At 51.8% G+C, this 26,416-nt stretch overlaps 1 protein-coding gene across 2 annotated transcripts in view; it reads right to left on the bottom strand.

The window, feature by feature from the left end:
* Positions 1-5,070: 5,070 nt before the first annotated feature.
* LMX1A (LIM homeobox transcription factor 1 alpha) overlaps positions 5,071-26,416 on the bottom strand; it is a 44,633-nt gene continuing 23,287 nt past the window's right edge. For both annotated transcript variants that reach the window (XM_074831679.1, XM_074831678.1), the window contains exons 3-8: positions 12,886-13,118; positions 7,804-7,973; positions 7,574-7,651; positions 7,394-7,463; positions 7,088-7,258; positions 5,071-6,855 (exon numbers count right to left, since the gene is read on the bottom strand). In XM_074831679.1, coding sequence (XP_074687780.1) covers positions 6,695-6,855; positions 7,088-7,258; positions 7,394-7,463; positions 7,574-7,651; positions 7,804-7,973; positions 12,886-13,118 — 883 coding nt within the window. In that variant the 3' untranslated portion in view covers positions 5,071-6,694. The remainder of the gene's footprint in view (positions 6,856-7,087; positions 7,259-7,393; positions 7,464-7,573; positions 7,652-7,803; positions 7,974-12,885; positions 13,119-26,416) is intronic.

Genomic DNA, 26,416 nt, shown 5'->3' with positions numbered 1-26,416 from the left:
CCTGTTTGGGCTCTCTAAGAGTCCTAAATAAGACTGGTCAGAAAAGGGTCATTAGCTCTTCACCCCACTTGAAGCCACCAAATTGAGAAGGACCCTAGGGCACTGCTTGCTGGGGTTCACCACCAGCTCCCATCTCTGTGCCACAGGGTCTGCCTGCCTCCTGCCATGGATTTACTCTGCCCGAGACCATGATTCAACCCAAACATCCCTCTGAATGAGCTCCCTGTTCTCGGGGTCATCAGAGGAGAAATCTGATCTCCCCTCCGAAGCAGCAGCTTGGAGGGCCTGAGGCGGTGGGAATCTGCTGTTCCTCACCAAAAGTGCTGCTGGTATTTGATCACTTGGAGTGTTTTGACATGGTTTGCAGTTGGATACGCTCATCCTCAGCCTGTGAACTTAGACGTGTCAACCAGGCAAGCACATGTCAGCCTCCACATCAGTATCTAGGAGGTCTACAGCTGACAAGATAACCTTTTCATGACCAACACATTGCCACTCAGTGGAATGGAGACAAGAATTTGTTCTGATCTCCAACAAGGTAAGAAGCTATTATTCACCTTTTTACACCTGAAGAGCTTCTAATCCTTTTCCTGCCTTTCTGCTGCAAGTCTTTACCATGTCATAAAGCTTTTTTTAAAAATGAACTTTCCATGCAGATGATGACCAGACTTAGCAAATGCAAGTCACAGATTTGGACAGATGGTGTTACCTGGGATCTTGCTCAGACCTACCATAAGGCCAGGGCACTCATCCTCAGTGTTTTGAGCCCTATCATGTATCATAACACAAGCATTTTCTAATGATGGGTGTAATTCTGTGCCCAGAACATCATCAGTGTAGATAGACATCTCACAAATGCTTCCACTCTGGAAAGGTGACAGAAGTTTTGGTCTTTTCCCACCAGAAAAGCAGCATTTACTACCTCCCATGTCCAGTTCCAGGGAAAGACCCTGCCTGTGGCTTCCACCCCAGACGTGCAGAGAAACAACCTACTGATGTGTGTACATAAACTCTCCTGCAGGCTCTTTTTGTATAAAAGTGCATGCCCACATCACACAAGAAAGCAGCCCCCACCCTGCCAGCCTGCAAACACCTTATTCAGCAAGGAGCTGGGGAGGTGGCTGTGCACTGGGATTCACACAAGGGCCCCCTCACTGCACCAAGCTCTTCTTTGCTAGGAAGCTGCCCACTTTGGGGTCTCTTAGTGCCCACGTCTCAGCTGGCAGGAGCCACTGACCCCAGTTACACACCGAGCCAGGCCATTTTGAGCAAGGCAAGGAACCAGCCCTTCAACTGGAGGTGGTTTTCCTAGACAGCATCTTCTACCAAGGTGACGTGCTTCCAGGGAGGTTGCTTGCTCCAGTTCCTATGTCTGCACACTACAGGTCTCCCATAAACACCTAAAAATACCATCGAGATTTAAATCTCCAGTTGCAAACCCAGCCAGTATTGGCCAATACCATTTTGAGTTTCACTCCAGTCTGCATTTGCCACAAGCTCCTGTACCATCCATTCACAAAGAGCAAGTTAATTAACATAATATCACTCAGAGCTAGCTCGTTCCTGGCTATCAGTATCATCTAATCAGTGTCCTTAACTGAAAAGTAATCTCTGACTTGATCTTTCCTTGGCCACCGAGCAGTGCCTGAACAGAGGGGGCTTTGTTTTGAGTCACTAGACACACGAAGGTCAGCTCCCAACCTTTTCCTGGCATTGCCCTTGCCTTGGAGAGCAAGGTAGGGCCTGTTTTCATGTCAGACCTTGTTCTTTTCTTCCTGGCTTTGACAAGAGATATCATTTGTCCTAGGGAGTCACTCCCCAGGCTGAGAGCAGGCTCAGACATGGAGCACAATATGGCAAAGCAGCACCATGAATGTACATCCCGGGAGGCCAGTCCTGAACATACCAAACCCATCACCCACCCAGGAACATCCAACAACCCACCTGGCCTGACAAGAAGTCATCTGCCATGCAGTGACTCCATCACCTGCAGAAGATAAAGCCCAGCCAGTTTTGTTTTGGCAGGATCCGTTCACACCCTGAAATAAGGCACAACAGAATATGAAATCCAGATGACAGGAGGACCCGCATCTGCTACTGCATTGCACAATTGCAAGCTGGACTTGTGTTTGGGTTGCGTCAGGCACACAGGCCAACTTGCAGGAGGAGGACAGGTTTAAGACCATGAATTCTGCTGATTTTACTAGGCAAAGATCTGCGCCCTTCCACAATACAGATCCTTCTCCAAAATGATATACTATATATAATAATTTTATACATATACACACACATACCTTGAGATACTGTTATTATAGCATGTCAACACATTTCTGCAAGATTTTTAAAAGCAGGCAACCAGTCTGTATGACATGGGGTTTATGGGGTTTTATTTTGGAGGAAGTAATTTGGTAAGTGTAAATTGATAGTTAGGCTGATGGAAAGCCAGACTGATGTAGGTGAACGTTTTTCAAACAGGAGATAGCTGTGGGTGGGGAAGACAAACCTTTTATCTTTAAAAGATTTAAAAAACCCCAAACCTTTAAACACAGTGTTTTAAGAAGCATCCAATTGAGGGAAATCTTTAAGGCAATTTTAATAACCATTAATGAAAACATCCATTTTCCTATTGCAAGTCTGAGTGGTGTTAACCCAGTCATTACCTACAGCTGGATCCTACAAATCAGACTCACATTGGCTTCATAAGTCACAGCAGCTCCTCCACACCACATATATTCCACCTTCCTCAGCTCTGCGCCCTTTCCACAAGCAAAACACACCTCCACCTCCATCCCCCAGTGACTATCAGCCTCACCCCAGCCCACATCCCCTCTGGTCCACTAGGCCCAGCCAGCATTTCTCCAAGACCACTGAGCCCAGTGACAGAGAAATCTCAAGCCATAATTTCCCCAACCTGTCCATACCAGGACAGGTCCAACCTTTTTCCCTACCGCTGTGGAGCCTTCCTGTGCCAAAACCCCAAACCAAGAGAGGATTTTGCCTTTCCACGTCATCCACTCAGAAGTTGGGTTTGGAGACAGCCAGCTAAAAAATTATGTTTAGCCAACATTAAAAAATACTAATACTTGTAACAGGTATCACCCTTATGCTTTGCAAGAGTAAAGTACACACAAATATCACAGTCTCTACAAAGAAATTCCCCAACACATAATTTCCCTCAGAAAGAGCAAATGCTTTAGAAACACAGCAAAATTTGCATACAAGCACGTACCCTGCTGTCCTTCACAAGATCATCTCAAATCAGGCCAGGCAGCTTCCTAGGGCACATCTTCCCACCTCCTCCCAAACCTAGGCAACCTGTGAATCCTGCTTTTATAGAGTTTTACCCTCCCTCCTGCAACACCTTTACCTAATGACTCACTATTACATCCCAAATGAGCAAGCAGGCACAGATGAGATGCTTCTACTGAAGAGAAGACTTTGAAGCTCAATACAGCTTATTTAATTCTCCATGGAAAGCCTTCTCCAGCATGTTAGCCATTTCTCTAGCCTTCTTTCTGTGCTTTTTCAGCTCATGTTTGATGCAACAGAGGCCAGATAAGGGCTCAGAGATGGTTTGCAATCAAAATGTTATTGTTGAGAGAAAATAGAGCTTGTGCAGTGGTTAAAAATAAGCTTTCATTTTGGGGAGCGAGGGGAAACACTCAGCTGCAGGATGACTAAGAACATGGTCCTGAGCAGTTTTGGTCAGACAGGCTGCCCAGCGCCTTGTCCCAGGACATGACTGGGTGACCAAAACAAAATGGACACTGCCTGGCTGGGGCTGCTGAGGGTTTTGCAGCAGTTGCCATTCATAGGGTCAGGTGCTGTGCTTTGCTGTCCTGAAATAGAGCAAAACCCCAAACTAATCCAAGAAATCCAGGCTGTTTCTAGGACTCTACAACTTGCAAAATAAAAATCACAAGTTTTCTTCACACAGGCACACCATTTTAGGATCTTTTTTTCTGCAGGTTGGGCTTGGAAAACATTTTATAGCACAGGAACAGAAGAGCAGTGACAGATGAAGGGCAGGAAGGAGAGAGAACACCTTGTTTTGAACATCTCAGACAATGAGTTGTGGATCCCCATCCACAATTTGATGGCATCAGCACATATTTGAGGAACTTCTCTATGTCAGGGAGCTGCGATGAGAGCAACTCCTACTGGGAAATACCCATCCATATCTTTCAGGCAGTCCTAACATGGAGTTGCCCATGGCCCTGCAATGGACGATTGGGGTTCATGGTGAAGTGACAGTCCAGGTGAGAGCATTTATGGGGTAACCTGGCCTGCAGAAATGCTTTCCCACTCCTGCAGCCCCCCTGCCCTGGAGGAGGACAAATGCCTCCCAGCCATGCTCAGTGAGCCAAGGTGGAAACCAGGGATGTGAAGGTACCAATGAGGTCTGCAGGGCATCTTAAGCCAGGAGCTCGTGTGTTCAGGAAAATGTTTTGCTACTAACCTGGCTGTCCTGGATTCTCCAGTTCTCCTTCAGTGCTAAGAGCATAGAAACACTGTGGGCAGCTGTAAACATGAAGCAGTTTTCTGGTGCTACAAACACACATGAGACCATGCAGAGAGCTGGCAAACATACAAAATACTTTTTTCTCTTTTTTCCCATCCTTTCTACAAGATCCCTCCTTGTTGTAAAGAAGGTTGCCTCATGTCTGGCCTTCCTTTTTCTTTATTTTCTTTTGTCATTTTGGCTGGGAATCATCTCTGCTGCCTACAGATGTCTCTAAGTTGGATGTTCACTGCTGAGCCAGTCCTGCAGATCCCCAGCAAGCCCCTCACTGCCACCTCAGGTGGGAGCCAGAGATAGATGTGTCACCTTAGAGATCCACCAATCTCTGTCCGTTGGCCACGGAGGACCCTCAAGGGCCATTTTAGTCCCAGACCAGAGAATATTTGATATCAAAAACCCAAGGAGCAGAAGCTTCCCCTGCAGTCTCACTATACCCAACACCTTGATGACTTTGCAGATGATTCAAACCTTTCCCTCTCCGAGTCAAGGGGACACCCCATGCAAGAAAAGACCAGGCTTTTTTTTTTTTCAGAGATTTTTTTGTCTTTTTAATTTCATCTTGGTACGCGATTTCTGACAGCATGTCAGCATCTCCCACCAGGTCAGTCATCTCCAGACCCCGCTACATTCAGTGTCAGATCGTACGGTGGCGATGAGCCAGTGTTTTCAGCCTCACAGTCACTTGCATGTCTTTATGGGTTGTTGCTTACATCATTTGTGAACAGCAGCACAAAAGGACACAACACATGAAAACAAGAGTGTGGGGATGAGGTGAGGGTCAGCTGAAGGCTCGACCCTAAGGAGAACTTTCCCCAGGTTCCCACGGCTCCTGCAGGGATGAACCCGAGCACGGGGTGGGAAATGCAGGGCTCTCCCTCCTTTCTCCTTTGCCCGAGGGGTGGCGATACGGGCTGCAGTGTTTTCCAGAGCCAGGACAGCAGTTCACGCTGGTCTAGCACCCATATTTGAGGGTACAGGACAGGGTCGCTGGCAGGCTGGGTCCTGCCATGGGAAGGAGAGAGGTGATGCAGAGAAGCATGGCTGAGCTCCGATGGGCCGGAATGTCCACCAGCTCCAGCAGCGTTGTCCACCCTGCACCAAGCTCCTGGACATGTCCAGCAGTGGGGACAGGACCTGGCCACCGTGCTGCCCACATCGATCTGCTGGCAGAGGAGCAGGTCCCTGAAGCCAGCCCTGCTTTGGGTTTCAACTGCACCTCAAAATCAGTGGGGCAACCTGAGAGCACCAAAAATAACCAACCCCGAAACCCAAACCTATCGCCTGAAATGAACTGATGTTCCTTCCCTGCCACTGGGCTTTTGCAACCTAAACATAACGTTTATAAAAAGTAAATTATTTCATCTTATAACTTAAGTGCATTGAGTATTTCCTTAAATATGGTTCACGCTGAAAATAAAGTTACTTTTGCTGTACAGTAAATTTCTGATAGACTTAGAAATAAACTTTGTTGATACAATCTGGCAGGTGTGGCTGTGCAGTATATCACCCACAGCCACACGGCTCTGCACACACACACGTGCGTGCCCACACACACACATACACACACACAGCCCCGTCCTCGGGGACGATGTTAGGGGTTTCTAGCTTTCTATATTTGCATGGGAACATCTATCTTAAAAATCCCTGTGTTTAAACAGCAAGCACTCAAGCTGGTTGAGGGAACAGAGGGAAAACCCCGCAGTGAAATTTTCCCCGTGTTTCCCCAAAGCGTTGTCAGCTTTTCAAATTTCAAAGCCTGGCTGATGCTGTGGGCTCCCTCTATGAAGATCAGCAATTTGCTCTTTCTGCTGCTCCCAACCAAAGGCAGCGCTAAGGGGATATGGCACCAGGATGCTCCCATGGGAAGGGTTTCCTCCTCCCCCTGCCTTTCCCCCTGCCAAAACGAGAAATTTGGTTCCCCGTTTGAAATTTGAAAATCCACCAGCCAGCTGCAAAAACCACTCCTGTACCTAATCCTAGGCTCCTAAGAGAAACATGAAACTATGCAACCCATAACTTAACTCGCTCCTTGGGAAACCCAAGCTACAACACATTGTTTGACAGCATCCCAGCAGTGTCGCTTCCCCCTCCCTCCCAACCCCGGGGGCTCTGCAGCCCCTCCTGGGGCAGCGCGGCGGCATCGGCTGCCCTGTGCCGGGGACCACGCCTTGCTCAGGAGGTGAAGTAAGAATTCTGCATGGAGTAGAGGTGGTCGATGGGGTTCCCCACTCGTGCCTGGAGCGGCCCCGCGTCCGCTGTGGCGAGGAAGCAGTCGCCCAGGTTGCTCAGTGAGGTATCATCGCTATCCAAGTCGTGGAAGAGGGGCTCAGCACCTTTGGAAGCAGGGAAGCAGCAGAAGGGTTTCAGAGACTACTTTCTCCTCTGAAATCTTGACAGTGCCCAGTACCCCCAGCCTTTGCAGTGTAAGGATTTAGGGGTGAGGGGACTGCCACCTTCCCAGAAATAGCTGCACCCCCACACACACGCCCCCACCACACAGCCTCCCACCACAGCGCAGCATCTCTTCGAAGGAGAGAAGGCAAGAGGCAAACCCCAGAGCCTTACCATAGGGGTGCATGTGGTCTCCGGGCATCTGCGGTGGGGTGAGCCCTTGCCGGAAGGGGTCGGAGCCGTAGACGCTTTGCTCCATGCCCAGCAGCTGCTGGGGTGGGGGCAGAGTGGTGTAGGGGTTCAGCATCCCCTCCAGCCCCGCACTGCCACCACCATTCGTCTGGGCTGGAAGAGAGGAGCAAGTCATTGGCGCGGTGGGGCTGCTGCTTTTTGGGGGGCCCAACTCCTTTGGGAAGCCCAGAGAGGGCTGGGAAATAGGGAGACCCTGAGTGCAGGGAGAGCTGGGTGCGAGCAGGGTACCTGAGCTCAGGCGCTGTGTGTTTTGCTGATCCTGCTGCTGCTGCTGCTGCCTCCTGGCGAGCTTCTTCATCTGGGTGAGAAGAAGGGGAAAAAACGGGGTGAAATCATCCTCCAGCCAAAGCGAGGAGGGAGGGGAGCCCCGGCACCAGCTGCTGTTGGGGAGCTACCCCTCATACCCACCTTTGCTCGCTGGTTCTGGAACCAGACCTGCACCACACGGACGCTCAGCCCCGTCTCAGCCGCCAGCGTCTCCCGCACCTTGGAGAGAAGAATGACAGCAGCAACTCAGCCCACTCAGCTTTTCAGGGGGACTTTAGGAGGGGACAGAGCAGCCGGGGCAAGTCCTTGCCCAGCATCCAAGACATCACCGGGGGCTGGAGGTGGCTGTGCATGGGCCCTTCTCCCCATACCTTCCTGCAGGGCTTGGAGGAGACCTCAAACGATGCCTTGAACGCCCTCCGCTGCTGTGTGGTCAGGATCGTCCGGGGTCTCTTGGGCCGCTTGTGATCCTTCCCGTCCTCAGCGCCCTTCCCCGAGGCTTGGCCCATTTTGCAGATGCTATCCTCATCATCACTTTTGCCTAAGAGGGGAAAAAAAAAGCAGGTCCTTTACAGACAACGGGCAGTGCACATCATTTTCCAGCATGTCCAAAATAATCTGGGGGACTTAATACAAGCTGGTGTTGGTGGGGATCTTCTTGTGAATGTGCATGAGAAACTGAGGTTTGGGGCTGGCTGCTCCATGGCACCTCAGAGAGGGGGAGAGCTGCTGTGGCTCCTAGTTTGGGGTTGCTCAGCCAGCAGATGTGTTTTCTGGTTCTTCTCTTCCCCAACAGTCTGAGCAGCTGCAATGTGAAACCCTGGGACATCAGACCCAAATCCCTGCTTGCTCCACAGTGATTTCCTGTCAGACCACAGCTGGGGACACATCTGGACAGAGACACACAGATTGCATCCATGAGAGGGGACAGCAGCCATTGAGGACCGCTGTGCCCCTGGGACTGTCCCCCAGCCCAGCTGGTGACCAGGCATCTGGTCCCTCTCCCTAGACAGCCCAGTCTGGGGGAGATCAAGGTGCAGGGTGAGCAGAGATGCTCAGAGAGGGCAACACATTAGCCAAGACATCACAAACCCCTCCTGATTTGCCCCACCATGGAAGTCAACTCAATTTAGAGCACAGACTTTTAATCACAAATATAAGGGGCACCTCTTTGCCTATATTTCTCCCCTTCCATGGAGTTTTAAATCTCCCTGGACAGAAGCCCAGGCTGCTTCAAACTTCACCCCTCAGGTACTCGCTGCAATGTGCTGCTCCGATGCGTTCCCAGGCACTGGTGTGTATCTCTCCGCTGCTCTCCACTGCTCAGGGCCGCAGGGCCTTTGGCACGAGCTACTCCAGGAAAGCAGGCAGCGCTTCCCTGCCTCCTACCAGCCCTCCTACCAGCCCTCCTCATTTACTGCATTGCCACCGTGTCAATGACCTCGCTGGCTCAGCCGGTGTGGGAGGGCTGTAATGCAGGTTTGACAGCACAGGTCCTTCCCTCTCACGAGCCGTAAATCACTTACAGCCTCTTCCGGAAAGCTCCTCCACCATCCGTTTGGGAATCGATAACAGAGCTGAGGTGTTGGTCTGATACAGACACAGGTTACAAGGCTGTGCTTGGCTCAAGTCCTGTCCAGGGGCAGCCGCATCTCCAGGAGATGGGGTTGTGAGCTTGGCCCAGAGTTCATGGCTAAAGCAGGTCAGGTCGTATCCCATGGCAAGAGCTAATCATGGATCACACACATCAGAAAAGTGTAAATCCAACAGAAGCCCAGTTGGGAATGAGGAAAGAGAGAAGCAGATCTCCGGGGAGAGGGGAGGCAATGATCCCAGGGGAGTGAGGATGCTCTTGAGTACCAGTTACCTCATCCTTCCATGCTGCTGGGCTCTCTCCTGGGCTCATCAGTCAATATGGAGACCTTCCCTGTGGCGAAGACTGGGACAGGGAGAGATCTTGATGCTGGCAGTCCCCAAAGAGCCCAGAGCTGGGTGCTGGCCCCCAGGAGTCAGAGCCTTGCTGCTGCTGCAAGCTCCTTGCTTGCTCATGGCACATCCATGGCATGCCCATGGCAGCAGCAGCAACAGGAAAGACAAACTGCTGTTTTCTTGCATGTCCCAATGTGAGGGAGGTAGTAATGCAGTAGGTCTGAGAGCCCCAGTGCTGGGGACTGCCAGGGTGTGGAGTCTCTGATGGCTAATGGGGCTGAGCAGCAGCCGGCTGCTGCCTCCTTCTCAGTGCCAGCACAAGCAAGGCCTCTGCTCTGCCGAGCTGCCTGCTCTCCTGAAACCTAAAGGAGTTTAATTTTGATGGAAGGGTAGGGATTCTTACAAATATTGGGAGGAGGAATGTCAACCAATGGAGACATTTCAGTGCCTGAACCCCTTTGCACCCTAACACGAGTTGAGCGCCCCAATCTCCTCCAGTCCAGAACCTGGCAGGGGGGGAGCCAGAGGCTCATGGACTCCATCAAGCAAGTGATGCTCAAAACCCATGCCAAGGGGGAAAACCCACTCAGAGTAGCCCCCCCGAGCCCTCCCCCCACAACACCTGCTCCCCAAATCCCTCCCAGTGTCAAAGGGAAAGAAGGAAAAGCGAAGCCGGATTTGGCGGGGTATTACTTTTAATTAACTCTCCCTTTCAAGCCTTTCCCCATTGAAGAGGGGGGAGAAATTAATGAGTGTCTGGGGCTGCCCCTGACGTCACCTGGGAAGGGGCCGAGGCAATAGATATTGTGCGACGTGCCCTCGGTCCGACCCGCTGAGCCCGCATCCTGCCGCCGGGGCCAGGACATTCCTCGCTCGTGAGGATTTAGGGAGAGGAGAAATGTTAGGACGCTTTTAATTGGAAAGTGGGGTCCTCTTTCAGAGGGGCTTGTTTACTTAGGCTGGGCGGCGGAGGCTCGGGGGAGGCAGTAATTGAAGCGAGGGTTTGGGAGATTACAGACAACATATGGCTCGCTTTTTATCTGTGCTTTCTCATAAAGTGGCCTTTGGTGCACAGCGGCTGGGGGAAGGGAGGGCAGGGGGCTTCAAAGCAGTGAAGGGGGAGACAGGGGAGAGGCTGGACAAGCACATCGCATGCTGCTGGTGAAGGGCATCCGGGACTGGTGCCAGAGCAGGGACAACCCTCTGCATCCCCCATTGTGGCAGTGGGGTCCCCGGGGTGGATGCAGCAGGAGGGGGCAAAGCCACGTCATGCTGAACATCCAGGTGGGATGTGCACCTGGGCTGGCCCCTGCCGTGCCACAGTCCCTAGAGCCACACCACATCCTGAGACAAACTGATGGTGGCCACCAAAATCAGGCAGGGACGGCAATGGGGCTAAGCTATGGGGTCTGCAGGGAGACAGGAAGGGCCGGGACCCCCCAGCCAGGGGCTGCCAGGGGATGCTGGGGGCTTCGGCTTGAGTTTCCGACCAGCCAAGGGGTTGCCATGTTCTTCTGACTTCCACACTGGCCCTTTGCATCTCTCGCATCTCAGCTGGAGTTTCCACTGAAATAAGTATTTCCCCTGGAGGTTTTTGCTAGTTGAAGCTCTTGGTTTGGCCGGGGCCCCTGGAAGCAGGGCTGGACCACAGGCCGATGAGTCGCTGGGGAGGAAAAGCTCCCCAACCTTTCCCAAACTGCCCTTTTCCCCCACTAGGAATAAACCCAAAGTGTTGTGGCCAATTCACTTATTTTCCTGCATGAGGTCTTCTCATTGGTTCCTATTTTAACTGAGAGTTTGCACATCCCAGAAGGAAAAAATAATAATTCTTCAATCAATTAAGGACTTTCCCAGGGCTAAGGCAAGAGCCAGAGCCAGCATGCCAGATTCTGCTGCTTTCCTGCCTCTCCAGCTCCTCCAATGCTGGACCATCACTCACCAGCTCCCTTCAGCCACCTCCTCCCATGGCCTCACTCTTTATTTTTTAAACACCATCACCGTTATTTGGGGGGAGGATTTTTTTCTTTCGAGAGAGCAGGGTTGCAGAGCTTGAACAGAGCCAGCTGCAGGCAACGCTGCAAAGCAGCTGGGCTCTCGCTGCAGAGGAGCATGATATTAAAGAGAAACACAGGCTTTGGGCAATTTTTGCTCCATACACACCAAAACCACCCCTGTGCCCCCACGCACCTTCTCGCAGCTGCAGCGTTGCCTATGCCTGGTGGTGAGCATCGGGCTTTGCTGTGTCCATGACCTGCCCTGCTTCACACCTTAACAACCCCCTCCTGAACGGGCTCACAATGCTCATTTCTATATTTTTCTAAATCCAGTGCTTTGCCCTAGAAGGGAAAAGACAGGCTCCCCCCCAGCTTGCCAGCAGTCCTTTCCGGAGCATGGCATTTCGAAGGTAAATCCTTCCCTCCACAAAGCAGGATTTTCCCCCAGTGATGGTTTTTAAGAGGAGCCAAGCAACCCAGGCACACAGTGTGGGGACACGCAGACTCACAAGGAGCAGGGCTCTGCAGGGACAGTGTTAATATGAGGATCCCTGCTAGCAGATCATTTCCAACCCCCCGGCCCCTGTTGCTGGGCTTTCTCACTAAATTTGTCTTCCTGGGAAACATTCAGATTTGATTTGCATTGACTGTAGATACATACTTTAATGCTGATCTGATGCTCTGGGCAACCTAACCCGGCAGTGACACCCTGGCTGGAGCAGGATGACAGCGCCCTACCTGCCTCCAGCCACAGTGCCACTTCTCCTGCAGACCCCCTTGGCTCTGCAGTGTCCCCGCAGTGTCACCACACTGGCTCTGCAGTCTGGCTCCAGCCATCGACTGACTGGGAAGCCACTGGGAACACAAGATTTGCAGGCTCCCCGCTGCCAGCTCATGTTTTAGCTCTGTGCCTCAGTTTCCCCTCAGTATTAAAAAGGCTGGCTAGAGCAGAAGCAGCTCACTTCTTGCACCCAGCCTTTCCAGACTCCTGGGAAGGGATGGTGAGGCACAGGGGAGAGACACAGAAGGTTTACCCCAAGGAAATCAGTGGGATGCTTGGGACTGTGATTTTTCTTTAGGAAGAAAACTCTCATTTACAGTGCATTTATACCAGGCGCAGCTCATCCATTTCTCCAGGTGAGGAGGTCGGAGATGTCACCTTCGGCCAGCATGACTCTCCTTCCCGCACCTGGGGATGCTGTATACCCCTCGGGATGGGGTGCTGGTGCCTGGCACAGGCCAGGAGCACAAACCCTTACAGAAACAAGCCTCATGAGATGTGATAGTCCCCAGAGCATCCTCCAGCCCTGCAACCCCTCCGCTGCCGAGGTCCCTGCTCACACCTTTGCCACCGAGGTGGGAGAGAGTCCGGCTGAAGGACACAACAGTGCTTATAGAGCTTCTCCCTTCAGACCATGGGGCAGAGGTTCAGGGCAGCGAGCCCAAACCTTGCCTCCAGACCCCACCGCGCTCACAGGGGCCTCGGAGCGGAACCAGCCAGGGAGACGCCGGGCGCGGGCGGCCCCTTACCAGAATCCGACAGAGCCGGGCTCACCAAGCTCAGCAGCTCCCGCTCCTTCTCGTAGTCGCCCTTACAGAGGAGCTGCCCCTCCTTCAGCACAAACTCGTCGCCCTTCTGCAGGCGCCGCTCGCAGACGCAGCAGCAGAAGCAGCGCAGGTGGTAGACGCTCTTCTGGGCGCGCATCACCAGCTCGCTGGGCGCGATGGCCTCCAGGCACCCGGCACACTTCACCGCGAAGAGCCTGGGGGAGCAAGAGGAGATCCTGCTGGGACGGCCAGCAGCACAGCAGCTGCACCCAGCAGGTGGCACAGTGCTGGGAACAACGGACAGGGACAGTGGTGGGGGGGTGGCCATTGGTACAGGATTGCTGTGTCACCCCATTGGTGCTTTGATTGCATTGAGGGGCTGGGCACAATGGTGTTGGCACCCCGCGGTGACACAGCACGTGCTGCATGTGCCAATGGGGGATGCTGTCTTTGGGTCAACTTTGGCATTTTTGGTTGACGTGTTACCAGGTGCTCACCACGAATGCTGTCAAAGGATGAAGACCTCAATGTCCAGACGCTCCGAGGGAAAAGCAAACAGGTGTCAAACCCGACAGTCCAGCTACCACTACAAGATGTGGGATGCATCACCTCTACATGAGTTTTACCATGCCAAGCCTACATGTCCACCTGCCTCCAGCTTACGCCTAGACATAAGGAGATGCTAGAGACGGCAATGGGGCCAGTGAGCTCATCCGTGCCTCTCAACAAGCACCTGCAGAAAGCGTCCATGCTGTCGGTCACCCACAAACCTCCCTGTCTCTCTGGCCTGGGTCACTGGAACAGCCCTGTTCCTGCTTGCAAACACATCAGGAATGTCTAATATATCATAAAAATCTCCATGGCAGCAAGTTTTCAGTTAAGGCTGGTGACAGACTGAAGATTTGATGTGTTAAAAGGAAAAGAAAAAGCTCAGCTTGTTCCCTGACATTGATGTGACAGTGTTTGAGACATCCCTAATTGTACAGTTCCCAGGTTTCAACACACTGGCTTTATACTTAAAAGCCAATAATAATAATGACAGCATAACACTTTGGGTTGAAATAGAGCTTTTCTTTCTCTGACTTTAAATGTCCTTATTGGGAAGCTCAGTAGCATGATCAACGATTTACAGTTGGGGAAACTGAGGTGAGCAGAGTGGAGGTGGCAGCATCAGTGTTGGCTTGAGAGGACTTGGAGGGACCTGGAGCTAAACCCTGGGCTGGATGTTTTAAGTGAAAGGGATGTTTCCACAGCAGAGATGTTTGAAGGTACCAAAACAGAACCTTTTCGCCACCCCCAGATATCTGTTTTTTTGGCTTGGGCCCCATAAAGAAAAAAACCCACTGTTTACCCAGCCTCGTCCTAAATATCTGTGGGAACTGGACATTATTATTCCCCTGTCTTGATGACTTCGTCCCAGAAAGAGAAGTCATAAGTCAGCACACATCCTGCAGAGGTTATCTCTGAGCATTGCCCGTGTCCTGGCCTGGGGATGCCCCAGGGACCCGCCGCATGGGGAGCGCTGCATCCAGCCTTCCACTGGCCACAGACAGCTCCCACCTCCACAGTCCCCATCCGAGGTGCCATCCCCGGGGGAGATCTGAGGGGCTGGAGGGCTGTGGGGCTGGTGATGGCTGGCTGGGGAGGGGAAGGGCAGCCCTTCAGCCTTTCAATCCTTTCTCCTTTTCTGGCTCTTACAAAAAAAACACATAGGAAATGATAAGCGCTGAGTCAGTCCCATTCAAACAAGGAGAGGATCAGATGCAGGCAAAACCCTCACAGCTATACCATCAGAAAATGGGAATAACTCAAAAATGTTCTTGTGATGAGTTCGATAGCCCATAAAACAAGGAGAAAGGGGGCAGAGCAAGGCACACGCGTGTCTTTGTGCCTCAGAGGTAGCTCCCAAGGTGAAGGCACCCGTAACGCCAGAGATGCTGCCGAACAAAAGCTCCCCAGCAGCAAAGGGACATGCATCTTGCTGCAGCCCACGCGCAGCCTCTGCTCCCGTGAAATCCCAGCCAGGCTTCATTTCACTTTTTCATTTCACTGCTTTAGCTGCCCAATAGCTGATAAACAAGACGGTCAGCTGTGCGAACCGCCGGAGGGGCACAGGCAGGCTCTGCCGCACAGGCAGCGAGCCCAGGAGAGTCGGCAGCAGCTGGTCGCATCTGTGCCTGTCTCATCAGAGACAAGAGCTTGCCTGCGTGGAGCCAGCGAGCCTGGGCCAGGCAGTGTGTCCCACCGGTGAGAGGAGGGCAGATATCTGCAGGAGCAGAAGATAGTGCCTGCGTCCCTGCGCTGACGGGCAGGGTCAGCCACAGAGCATCACCTCCCAGTGCCCCGTGCCGCGGCTGGTGAGCACCGAGCAAACAGCTGCCCACCAGATGTGTGCAACAGCTGCCAGTGGTGCCCACCAGCCTTTGGTGCTGGGTGTCAAGGGTTCAAAGGGTTGGGAACAGGGCCACCAAACGTACCCCGCTTTATTGGCGTCGGCTCCCTCCCACCTTGGGGTCCTCTCATGGATGCTTCATGCCAGCATGTGGGTTATGCCCGCTCCCTCCCAGCTTTTCCCAAAATGGTGGCGGCAAGCCCAGGGATGGGGTGCATCACTCTCCCCATGCCAGACAAATCCTGGGCACGCTCAGCAAATGGTAGCATCCCACAAGAAGTAGGAAAGAGGTGTTATGAAGCTTTTATAAAACACTATTGTTGCTACAGAAAGTGAAAAATCATCAAATAAAAGGTGGAGGTTAGGGAGTTTATAATTCTAGATAATGCCATTAGTGGCTTTTATTTTTGTACATTCAACTTTAATTTCCCAGGTTTACACACAACTGTCTGTCTCTAAGATGTATGTATTTCCAACATCCCTGGGACTGTCCTGGGACGAGTGGGATGTATGTTCCCTTGAAAGCATCCCTTCTGAAAGCTCATTTTTTTTTCTTGTTCCAGCTCTGAGAAACGGAGGCTTGTGTTAATATTTCTGTAGTAATTTTGTCTTTAATTATGTCTCTTTTATGTAAAAGTGGAGGCAATTTGTATTCATCTGGAAGCACATTCTCATCCTGTTTAAATTAAGTTTAAGCCCTACCTGTGGGGATTACTAACAGCTCTCAGTAATAAAATATTGATAAACTATTACGTTACTGCTATCTAATCTTCACAAATGAATGTGCCCAAAATCTCTATTTCCAGGGCACTGATCAGAGAGCCATAAACCTTTGCCAATTAGGCACAGCAGCACCGACTGAGCGATAGATGTTTCTAAGCCCAAAGTGTGTTGCAAAACAGGAAGGTGTGAGATTTAGGTAAATGGCTGCCTAATATTAGACACTTAAAGCTGTACTTAGGTGGCTGAATAAATGACTTTATTTCCAAACTGCTGAGTCCCCAACAGCTCCCACTGAGGGATGCCAGACGGACCAGGCATCTTTCACTGCCCAGTGCAGGACTCCCCCCTCCCTGGGCAACGTGAGATGCAGAGAAATCCCCATAAAACCTCTTCCACGGTATGACACTGTAAAAAGCTTCTTATAAACCTACAATAAACCCAGATCTTAGGCACTAAAAGGTCATGGGCATAAAAACTGCAGCCTACCACAGGTAGTAATGGGGAGAGAGCAAAGGGCATCACTGGTGTCCCAGATCTCTACAGCCCTGGACAAGCCCTCACCGGTACCAGCTCCTCTTCCTGGGGAGGAAGAGCATGCACAGATAACGCCCCCCCCCCCAGATAACCCCACGCATGGATAACCCCCTGCATGGATAATCCCACGCAGGAATAACCCCACATAGGATAACTCCAGCACGGCTAACCCCTGCATGGGTAACCCAACTGAAACACCCCTGGTCAGCCTAAGATGGGGCAGAAGGAAAATTTTCTTCCAGCACCAGATCTAGCAATTAGTTTAACGTTTTTTGCCTGAGCAAGACACACTAGCCTGGATCCAGAGATGTTGTCCTCCACCTCTGGGATCTTCAGCTCTGCACCCAGCTCCCTCCTGCTGCAGGCAGCAGGCTACAGAGAAAATACCATTTTTTTTCTCCCCTGTCTACCTCTTTGTGCCTCCCTGCAGTTGCAAAGGGGACTCTGAAATTACATTTTTCTCTACAGGAGGCTGCACAGAAGAGAAGGACAGGCTCTGCCCAGGGACTTCAACCAGTTTTAAACCAAGAACAAATTACCAACCCCTAAATTGCAACAGGAGCGCCTTCATTTCTGCCATCCTAGGGACTCTGTGGCCTTTACTTCTCAGTAGATTTTTTTTTTCCCTCCATAGCCTTGGCTTCAAAAGCTAAATCAGGCCTGGCTGGCAGACTTTGGGTTTGTTTAACCACATACAAAGATAACAGGCACAGGGCACCCAGACAGGGTCACTCGCTCAGCCCTGTGATGCTCGGTGGAAACCCAGCCTGCCACGGGCGACTCAGTAAAACCTTTATCAAAGCACTGACAGTGAATATTTGTAAATAAAAACAAACCCACTCAACTTAGGAAGAATTGGACCAAAATATGGTGATGCAAGCAATTTTTATCACAACACATAACTTTTTGTTTCTGATCTTAAAAACGTCCCTGCTCCTGTATTGATTAATCTGCATTAAAATCTTTTTTTAAAAAAAAAATTCAGGTCCCTTTTGAAATGAGAATCTGCAGTTTTGAAACAGAAAGGTGGTGGTGGTGTGCTTCAAGAAAAACTTGGAACAAAATATTTTGCCATTTCCAAAAGTGCAACATTTCTGCTGGAAGACCCCCAAGCGAGCTAGCAGCATTAGAGACATCCCCCCTTCCCCTGGGACATGGTCTCACTTTTCCACGCAATACCTCTTCCTCGAGAAGGCCATCCCAGACCTCTGCTTTGGGGTTTCCCAACTGCGCAGCATCACCGAAACCTAGAAATTTCAACACGTGGCCGAAGCCACCTCTGGGGCAGCACACCCGGTCCCCAGGGCACCGATGGAGGGGGAGCGGCGCGGGTAGCCCCAGTTTCCCATTGGAGCCACCACCCCCTCTTTCTTCCTTTATTTTGAGGTGACAGCCTGAAAGGGGCCGTGATTGACGGGCGCTTCCCGGCTGCTGTCTGTCTGCGTGCGCCGCATACAAACACGGCCCTTCAGAGCTTCCCCGGGGGGCGGCGGGTCAGGGACGCCGATATTAAATACTGACGGACAAATCTCAAACGCCACGCAGAGGCTTGGTTCAGGCAGCAGGTAAGGCAAGGCAGCTCTGCCGGGCAGAGGGATGTTCTCCTCCCTGCCCGTGCCAGCCTGGCTGCGGGATGTGGTGAGAGGGGCAGGGGCAGCCCCTGAGTGATGAGGGCTGGGGTGGGCACCACTGGCACTGGTCCCCATGAAGTGGTGCAGGCAGCTGCCCTGCCAGGCACCTCCCTGCCAGGGCTGCCCATAGCAGATGCATCCACAGGCATGCTGGGTTTTCCAGCACCCCGGCGCAGAGACCTGACCAAATCATCTGCTCTCACCATGGCCCAGGAGGAGACTGAGCAGACCCTGACTGACCCATCAGAGGTGCAGGAAGCTCCAGCCTGGCCATGCTCACAGCCATCCCCAACCGACACCTCTGGAAAGCAAAGCTGTCACGGAGCCATGACCTTGGCATGGGGATGAGCTGATGGCCACGCACAGTGTGAGGGGCGTGGGAGGAGGCTGGCAGCGGGTGCCGGTGGCAAGCCACAGGGCTCCGTGGGGAGCGAGGACGCCGGATTGAGTTGTCTTGGCTCTGAGTCATCTTCTCACTCACTGTCACTCGTTGGAAGAGGGGACGGCAGCACCGGGTCCTCAACGGGCTGGCAGTGGAAAAATGCCAACCCTGCACCCATGGCTTGGGAAGGAGTCCTGCTGCTGCTGGGCTCATGTCACCTTGTCCCCTTCTCTGGCCCCTGTGGAGCATGGGCCGCTGCCAGGAAGGAAGGGTCATGGATGCACCCCCTGCGCGTGGTGCCTGTGAGGGCATCCCCCAGCCACAGCCATGGGGGGACCACCTGGACCCTCAATCCCAGCAGGAGAGGTGCCGAGGCCGTAGGAGCAACTATGAAAGGGCTGAGTCCATCTCAGCGCTGCGGAAGGCAGGCTGGCATGTCCTGGGGATGGGGAGAGCGATTCAGAGGGCAACCCAGCACCACCGATCCTGGAGACCTCCAAACCCTCCCTGGGTCTCCGGGCTCCCAGGCTGACAGAGGAAAGCACCCACAGCCACTCTCGCCTTCCCTCCCCACACACCCCAAGCCCTCGGAAAGCTCTCTAGTGGGACAGACGAGGGATGTTTTCCCCAGCACTGTTCTCCTGACCCTTCCCCGTCTCCCAGCTCCCTCCCCCCGAGGCGGACAAGTGTTCGCTTTACTGCCTGGCAACGGGGCCGGGGCTAAGCTTGCTAAAATATGAGTGTTTTTTGGCTGGAGTACCAGAAGACTGCAGTCCTACAGAGAGAAAAAAATTGAGCACTCCATGCCATGGCTCCAGAAAGGGGGAGAATTAGGTTTCACACCGAGCAGGCTGGACCATGGCATTCTTTAGTTAATGCTTAACAAACGCCCAAACAAAAGCGGCCAACTTCGCTGCATGTTTGTAAAATGTATTCTCAGCAGATTCGGGTTTATTGGAGAATTCACTCGCTTTGCAGCAAGTGGCGTTTTCCTTTTTTTTTTTTTTTTAATTTCCCTTCTCCTCCCTCCCCCCCGGCTCTAGCCCTTCTCATTCCTGCTGCCTGAATGCGTTTTCTGACACTTCGAGAGGACATGGCAACCAAGCTAAAATGGGCTTATTTCATCCCAGGGGCTGATGCGAGCTTGCCTCCATGGCCCCGGGGTGCAAGCTCTCCCCAGGGTCTAGCCAAGCTGCTGCTGGCAACTGGGGATGGTGATTCCAAAAAGCCAACCCTTGGCCTCTTGCAAATCCACCCCTGAGCAGTTGGCTGGTAGCTGTGTTGTCCGAAAGGCCAGGGAAAGTGATGAGGGGAGGTGAAGCCTGAGACCCCTGCTTTTCACCTTTCTTCATCTAATCCAGCTCTCAGGGTCCAAACCCAGTGGTCCTTCCTCATCCAGCATCCCACTCTGCTGTGCATCCCAGCCCTGCACACTTCCCGGCCTCGGAGAGCCTGTCACAGTGGCAGCTGCTGCCAAGCACTGCTTGCTTTCAAAGGCAGAGCCGCTGTCAGGGATGGCCAGGGCGTGGAGGAGGGGGACAGCCCCATCCAGGGACCCCAGAGACTTTGGAGGTGTTAAACTGGGGGTTCATTCATGGGTGTCCTGCAGGAGCATCCCTAAACGAGTTCCTGCTCTGACAGAAGCATCTAAGCAGGTCCCACGATCCCTCCTGGAGCCTGGTACCATGGCAGAGGACACCAGTGATGAGGAACATGCTGGGAAGGTGATGGCACTGCATCCAAGTCCAAACACCATCCCAATGGAGACAACCCAAGGATCGATCCCATCCAGCACAGCAGTTCTGCATCCCAGCCGATGCATCTCCCACCAAGCTGAATTTCGAGCAGCGACCCCCTCCCTGCCCCGTGCCCCCCAGAAAACAAGGATAATTGAAAAACCACAATATCACTAGTCAAATTTAATATTGAGAGTGAGTGAGCGGGAGCCAGAGGTCAGAATTAATTACACCCCACCATATTTCAGCACGCTGCCGCGGCTCCGTGTCCTTTCCTTGGGGAGCAGTGCTTCCACAGAGAGGTCGACAGACATTATTAGAAAGGACTGATTTAAACGTACCCCCAGGAGCTTTTCAGCTTGTCTCTTCAGAGCCTTTGTTTGTACTGAGATTAATGGGGAGGCAAATGATGGAAAAGCAAAGTCACCAGGAGCAAGAGGATGTGCCATCACCACCACCACCCCGATTTGGCTGGCTTTGTAAGCGGAGCAGGAATAACTAGAAGAGAAGGAAATGCTGTTCGTGTCATTCATTTTGCAGATAAAAATGGGATGTTCTTGAAACCTTTTTTTTTTTTTACTTTCGAAGAAACAGAAATCCTGGCTGAAAAATCCTGCAGGCTGGTTTTCCTACCCCCCTGGGGATTTTACACACTCGCTGGTTTTTCAACGTGCTGTACCACCATGGGGGAAGGAATAATTTTCGTTCTGTTCCAGCTTAGGGTACCCCCTCTTGCAAGTCATTATATTTGCCTCTGAGTCTTTTGTGATGGAAAATTAAAATAGAAAAAAAAACCAAAATTTAAAATATTTGTATTTTCCATTCTGAATTTCAAAAGGACGGCTACAAAAAAAAAAAAAAAAAAGGAAAAGAAGGAGCATTCAGATCAGGTGGAGAAGTTGTGATATCTCCTTTCTTGGGGATACCCAGAACTCGACTGGTCCCAGCCCTGAGCAGCTTGAAAGGAAGGGCTGGGGACCTCCAGTGATGCCATAAATTTACATCCACCTTGTACCAACAGGTTCAAAAAGGCATCAGGCAAATCCAGGGGACTGAGTTCACACCCAGCCTGGTCCCACAGGTCCAACCTCACACTCAGGATAACCCAATTCCCCAACTGCCCAGGGCATCACAGGCTCGCTTGGCTTTTGGGGGGCTTTCCCAGAGCATCACCACTGAGGGCAGTGCAAGTGGACGTGCATCAGATCCGGCTCTGACACTGGGGCTCCCGGCCACTCTCGAGTCTCCTAGGCTACAATCAAGGCTTGCATTTTCCATGTTCCCTTCAAGGGCTCTCCAAACATCCAGGGACTGGGCCATGGGAGCCGCCATTTCCCAGGTGTTTAAAATTCATAGGGCGTTCATGCCAACGTGCCAAGGTGGCAAACTCTCATCAGGAGGTGGCCAATATCCTGTCGAGCTTCCCGGCACTCTGGCAGCTATAAAAATCGCTCAGCTGTATAAAAGCTAAACAGAGTAAACCAAGTCGGACATAGAGACCAGCTGCTTCAGACCAGCTCAGCAAACAGAGATCCGCGGGAGCACACCGGGTGCTGCTGGCGGGGAGATATCAGTCTCCCGGCTGGGTTATTTCTTGCTTTATCTTTTATTTCCATGTGGCCCAGCTCACCCTCACGCAGGGTTTTGCATAAATATCATGAGCGTGTGTTGTCAAGTTGTTGGGATGGGGTTTTTATTTTTTTCAATAGCATTTCCACAATGGAAAGCAGCTGTTGTGGTTAACAGGCTGCTCCGAAGCAAAAGCTGCACTGCACATGGAGGTATCTCAAAAGAGGCATCCTTCATTCATAGCTCCGTGCACTAGAGAGCACTATAACATGTGTTTCGATGAAGTTTGTTAACTACTCAGCTAAACAAGCGCGCTGGAAATGCCAGAGGAATATGCTCTGGAATGAATGGAAATATTCATCCAAAAAGACATTAAATTCAAGCCATCTTTTTTTTTTTTCCCCTCCTCCGCTGAGCTCATGTTGCAGCTCTCTTCTAGCGTGCGCTCTTGGGCTGGGGCTTTGGGAGAAACACATGCTTGGGGCGCATTTTGCAACCTCAGCGGCACCCCAGCCAGGGCTGCAGTAACAGATGACAGCACGTGGGGGGTTTCTCATGCCATCGGTGGCCCAGGGACACATCGGCAGAGGCAGCCCGGCAATGGGCAGCTCACCGACCGTGATCCCAAATGACATCTTGTGCGTGGAGAAGCAGAGCTCCTCTGCCTTTCGTGGGTCTGAGCATCAGCTCCCCAGAGGTACTGAGCATCCTAGAGGAGCTCAGTCTCATAATAAACAGGGATAAAATCTCAGGAAAATTTGATTATCAAGTGTTTAAAATTCACTTGCTTCTCTGGATCTTTTTCCTCTTCAGTCTGGGGACGTTTGGGAGGAAAGTCTACATTTTTAGCCAACACTCCCTTGAAAATTCAGTATTACACCAATGCACATACAAACCTCTTTTTGATTTCTGTGTAGTGACTGCATTTCAAGGTGCCTTCGGTAGCCATGAACACCCCCAGAAAAGGCTCTAATTGTTGCCACTAAATGAGAAGCAGTCCCAGATCCCGACATCAATTAGAGGGGTCGGTATTCATCATGGGTGGAAGATGCTCAGAAGGCTCCAAACTGGCCTAAAGGTGCTCAGCACCAAAGCTGGTTTAGAGCTTTCCTATAAAATCATTTCCCTTCCTTCTAATTGCTCTATTATATATATATACACACAGACATAGACACACATACACACATGTATGTACATACGTTATATGTTTTTTTCTGAGAAGTCTGTTTTCCACAGAGTTCTTTCAATTCAGACATGAGCCCAAAGGAACCTCTCTGGTTCAAGTCACTTGGGGACCGAAGGGCTGTGCCCAGGGATGCTGAGCAACTTGGGAAAGAAGGACCCCAGCACTCTGCTTCCACTTTGCAAAAGCGCTGGCTGGACCCCATCTCACCACTCCCTACCCAAAACATTTTTCTGGAGCTTTTTGATCTGAAAAAAATCTTGTTTTTTTTTTTTTTCCTTAACCGTTTTGGTTTTCAAGCCAAGGCGTGCTGAGCTGAGCACTGATGCACTGGAATTTCCTTCCAAATGAGAACCGTCAACGCTTTGCCCCATGCACCCCTCGCACCCCACAGCCCTTCCCAGTGTGCTCCCATGGCCAGAGCACTGGAGAATGCTGAGTGAGGATGTGGGAGAAAAGAGCAGAGACCCCTACCAGGGGGGACCAGGATGCAGGGACAGTCCTGTCCCCCGAGCCACCACCGGGGTCATGCTGTGGTCATGGTTGCAGGGGTGTGGGGCCAGTGCCCAGCTTGCCAGGCTACCTAAGACAGGTCCCAGCACTGCTGAGGCACCAGGATGAGCTTCTGATGGATTAGACAGTAAAAGCAAACACGCTTTCTCTAGGAAACAGGTTCCTGCTGCTCGTCTGCTTGGGGTTATCGCAGCGTTGGGGGCAGCAGCCCTTCCCAGCAGCCTCCGGCGGCTGTGGAGGCAGGATATTACTTTGTTGCTTATTCATTTTATTGCTTCTCCTTTCTAAATATTTGCTTGGCAGGGAAAGGATTCCCTTTACACAGTATCTGTTTTTACAGGTCAATTGAATTTCTGGCGCTCTCAATCCCTCTTTCCCTCCAATTGCATTTGCAAAACAAATATTGATTGTACCAATTAGCTGCGAACCCCTCGTGGAAGACAGCTCAACGCCTTCAGCCAGGAGAAGGCTCTCCTGGCCCCAAAACATGTGCTAGTAGACGGAGCCGGTGGGACAGGAGCCTGCAGAGCGGCAATGTCAGGGCAGGGCTCTGCAAACCCCCAGCAGGACCCTCTGGAAGACAACAGCAAAAATTATGCTGCTAATGCTTCCAGCTAGAAGGCAACATCTTTGAATGGTATTAAATTAAAGCTGAGGTGTCCCCTCACACCTGGGACAAGCGTAAACTACCCCATGCCTATTGTTCACTCTGGAACCTAATGATTGCAACCAAGGGAGACCACAAATGCCACCAACAGCAATAACAAATGCATCCAGGGGTAGGTTAGATCCAGTAATCCCCAAAGCCACCCATCCCCAGCAGACATCTCATTTTTTTCACCAAAACACTAAATGCACCAGCTCGTTGGGGCAGGGTTGGGGCAAGAAAGACACCCTCCTCCTGTTATTCAGGTATTGGGAAGTTCCTTCTAGCTCTGCTCTTTTGCCTGGTGTGTGATAAGCAAGCGGCTTTGGGCAGCAGCACAGACACAATTCTCCTGAGTGTCCCAGCAACATTTGCTCTCCAGAAAAGCTGGCAGATGCCTTTTTTTAAGGGATGGACTACACCCTGATGATGGGCTACACACTGGGGTGCTTGGCCACAGAGCAAAGGACCACAATGACATCTTCCGGCAAAATCACATCCTTTAAATAAAAAAATAAAAGAAAAGGTAAGTTCTTCACCCAAAATGTCTTTAGGGTTTGCCTGTTCAGTCCTGGGCTTTTCTGAGCTGCCTCACCAAAAGCAACGGGCACGTCCAACCCAAGCACCACGTCACACTTTTTCACACTGATTTCATTGCTCTGGGTTTTATTTGTGGTTTCCTTGGGAGGTTTTGTCAAAATCCTCACTGCCACAGGGAGAAAGGAAAGACGTCTCGGTGGAAAAATCAGTCAGCATTAAAAACTTGCTGTGTTTTGCTCCGATGCAGTCTAAATAACTTTTAAAAGAACAAATGAGATCACCGAATTGCACGGCGGTGCGAGTCACAGTGGGGATCCTCTTCACCCTGCACACGGAGAGCTGTGACAGCCTTTGGTGGCTCTTATCTGCCCCCGGCTGCTGCTGAGACAGGGGTCCCCGGCAACCCATGGCTTGCCAGTGGCGAAGCATTCAGAGCACACTGTTAAATATGTCCTGCCCGTGTCAAAAGTCACAGCCCAAGGCAAAGGCGCAGGGGGGAGCGGCAAGGCGGGGGGCTGCTGGATTAGCCACCGAGGCGGAGTCCCCGTCTGCAGCCTGCCGGGGCTGGGACGTGGACTACCCTGTTGCAATAGCACAGGAGAGATGCTGCGCACAGCAAGCAGCCAGTCCGCCCTGGAGAGGAATCCCAGGCTGCCAGGGATGCCCAACCTGGGAAAAGCCTCTTTCTTCAGCTCTGAACCTCAAAATGATGCTGCAAGTCCCAGAAAGCAGAGACAGTCCGCAGCCCCCCTCGATATCCTCTGCAGACTAGGGAAGGAGGAGTGCCCAGCCCAGCCCAGGAGTGCAGGACTGGCCCAGCATCCAGAAGAAATTCTTTTTAACCCAAAACGTGGGATGGTTTTTTTCCTCGTATTTCTCTTAATCACAGCTGGGAGAATTCAGGTTCCCCCTGCAGCACTGGGGTAAAATGAGACAAGAAAACAGAGCAGTCGCCCTCCCACAGCCAGACCCAGGGCGCAGGCTCTGGTAACACGAGGGTGTCAGTCCCCCCTGCAAGCTGAGCTAAAGCCAGGACAGAGATGTCGATATAAAAGATGTTGACATACAAGCTGTCGATACATAAGCTGATCCCATCTGATGACAGCATGCACACATCCAGCATCCCAGGGCGGAGGGCAGGAAGCAGATGCCTAGTTAGAGAAAGCAGGGACCAGCCACGAACCGCTCGTGCTCCTCTGCAGCTTGGACAAGTACGAGGGGGTTTGGCTCCATGTTTTGGGCTCGGGCCCACCTCTCCAGTTTAAAGCAGTTGAACCGAGCCCAAAGGCTCATTAAGTCAGTCTGCCTGGAGCTGGTTCCGCCGCCAGGACATTTCATCCCAACATGAAGTCGATGTTTCTCTTTGCATCTATGAAGGGATTTGGGGTGAGTGAGAGGAGGCAGCCCCCATGGCCAGGGCAGTTCTGCCAGCCCCCAGTGTTTCACCTGAAATGGGTGACAACAGGTGCTGGAGGCCCTGTGCCCACAGCCTGAGATTGGGTGAGAATCCCACCTTTTCACTATTTCCCTATTACCTCTTCCCATCTTAAACTGATCTCCCTGGGCTACATCAGGAACGGGACCTCTTGGGCCTGCAAGTCCCACGAACTTGGAAACAAGCAGGCAAAGGCAAAGAGCCCACTATTTATCCTTAATTCATGTCA

The sequence above is a fragment of the Strix aluco genome, chromosome 8, assembly GCF_031877795.1.
Source record: "Strix aluco isolate bStrAlu1 chromosome 8, bStrAlu1.hap1, whole genome shotgun sequence".
NCBI classification, from domain to species: domain Eukaryota; kingdom Metazoa; phylum Chordata; class Aves; order Strigiformes; family Strigidae; genus Strix; species Strix aluco.
Note: the sequence above shows the minus strand (reverse complement) of the source record. Positions and strands in the feature narration are given on the sequence as shown.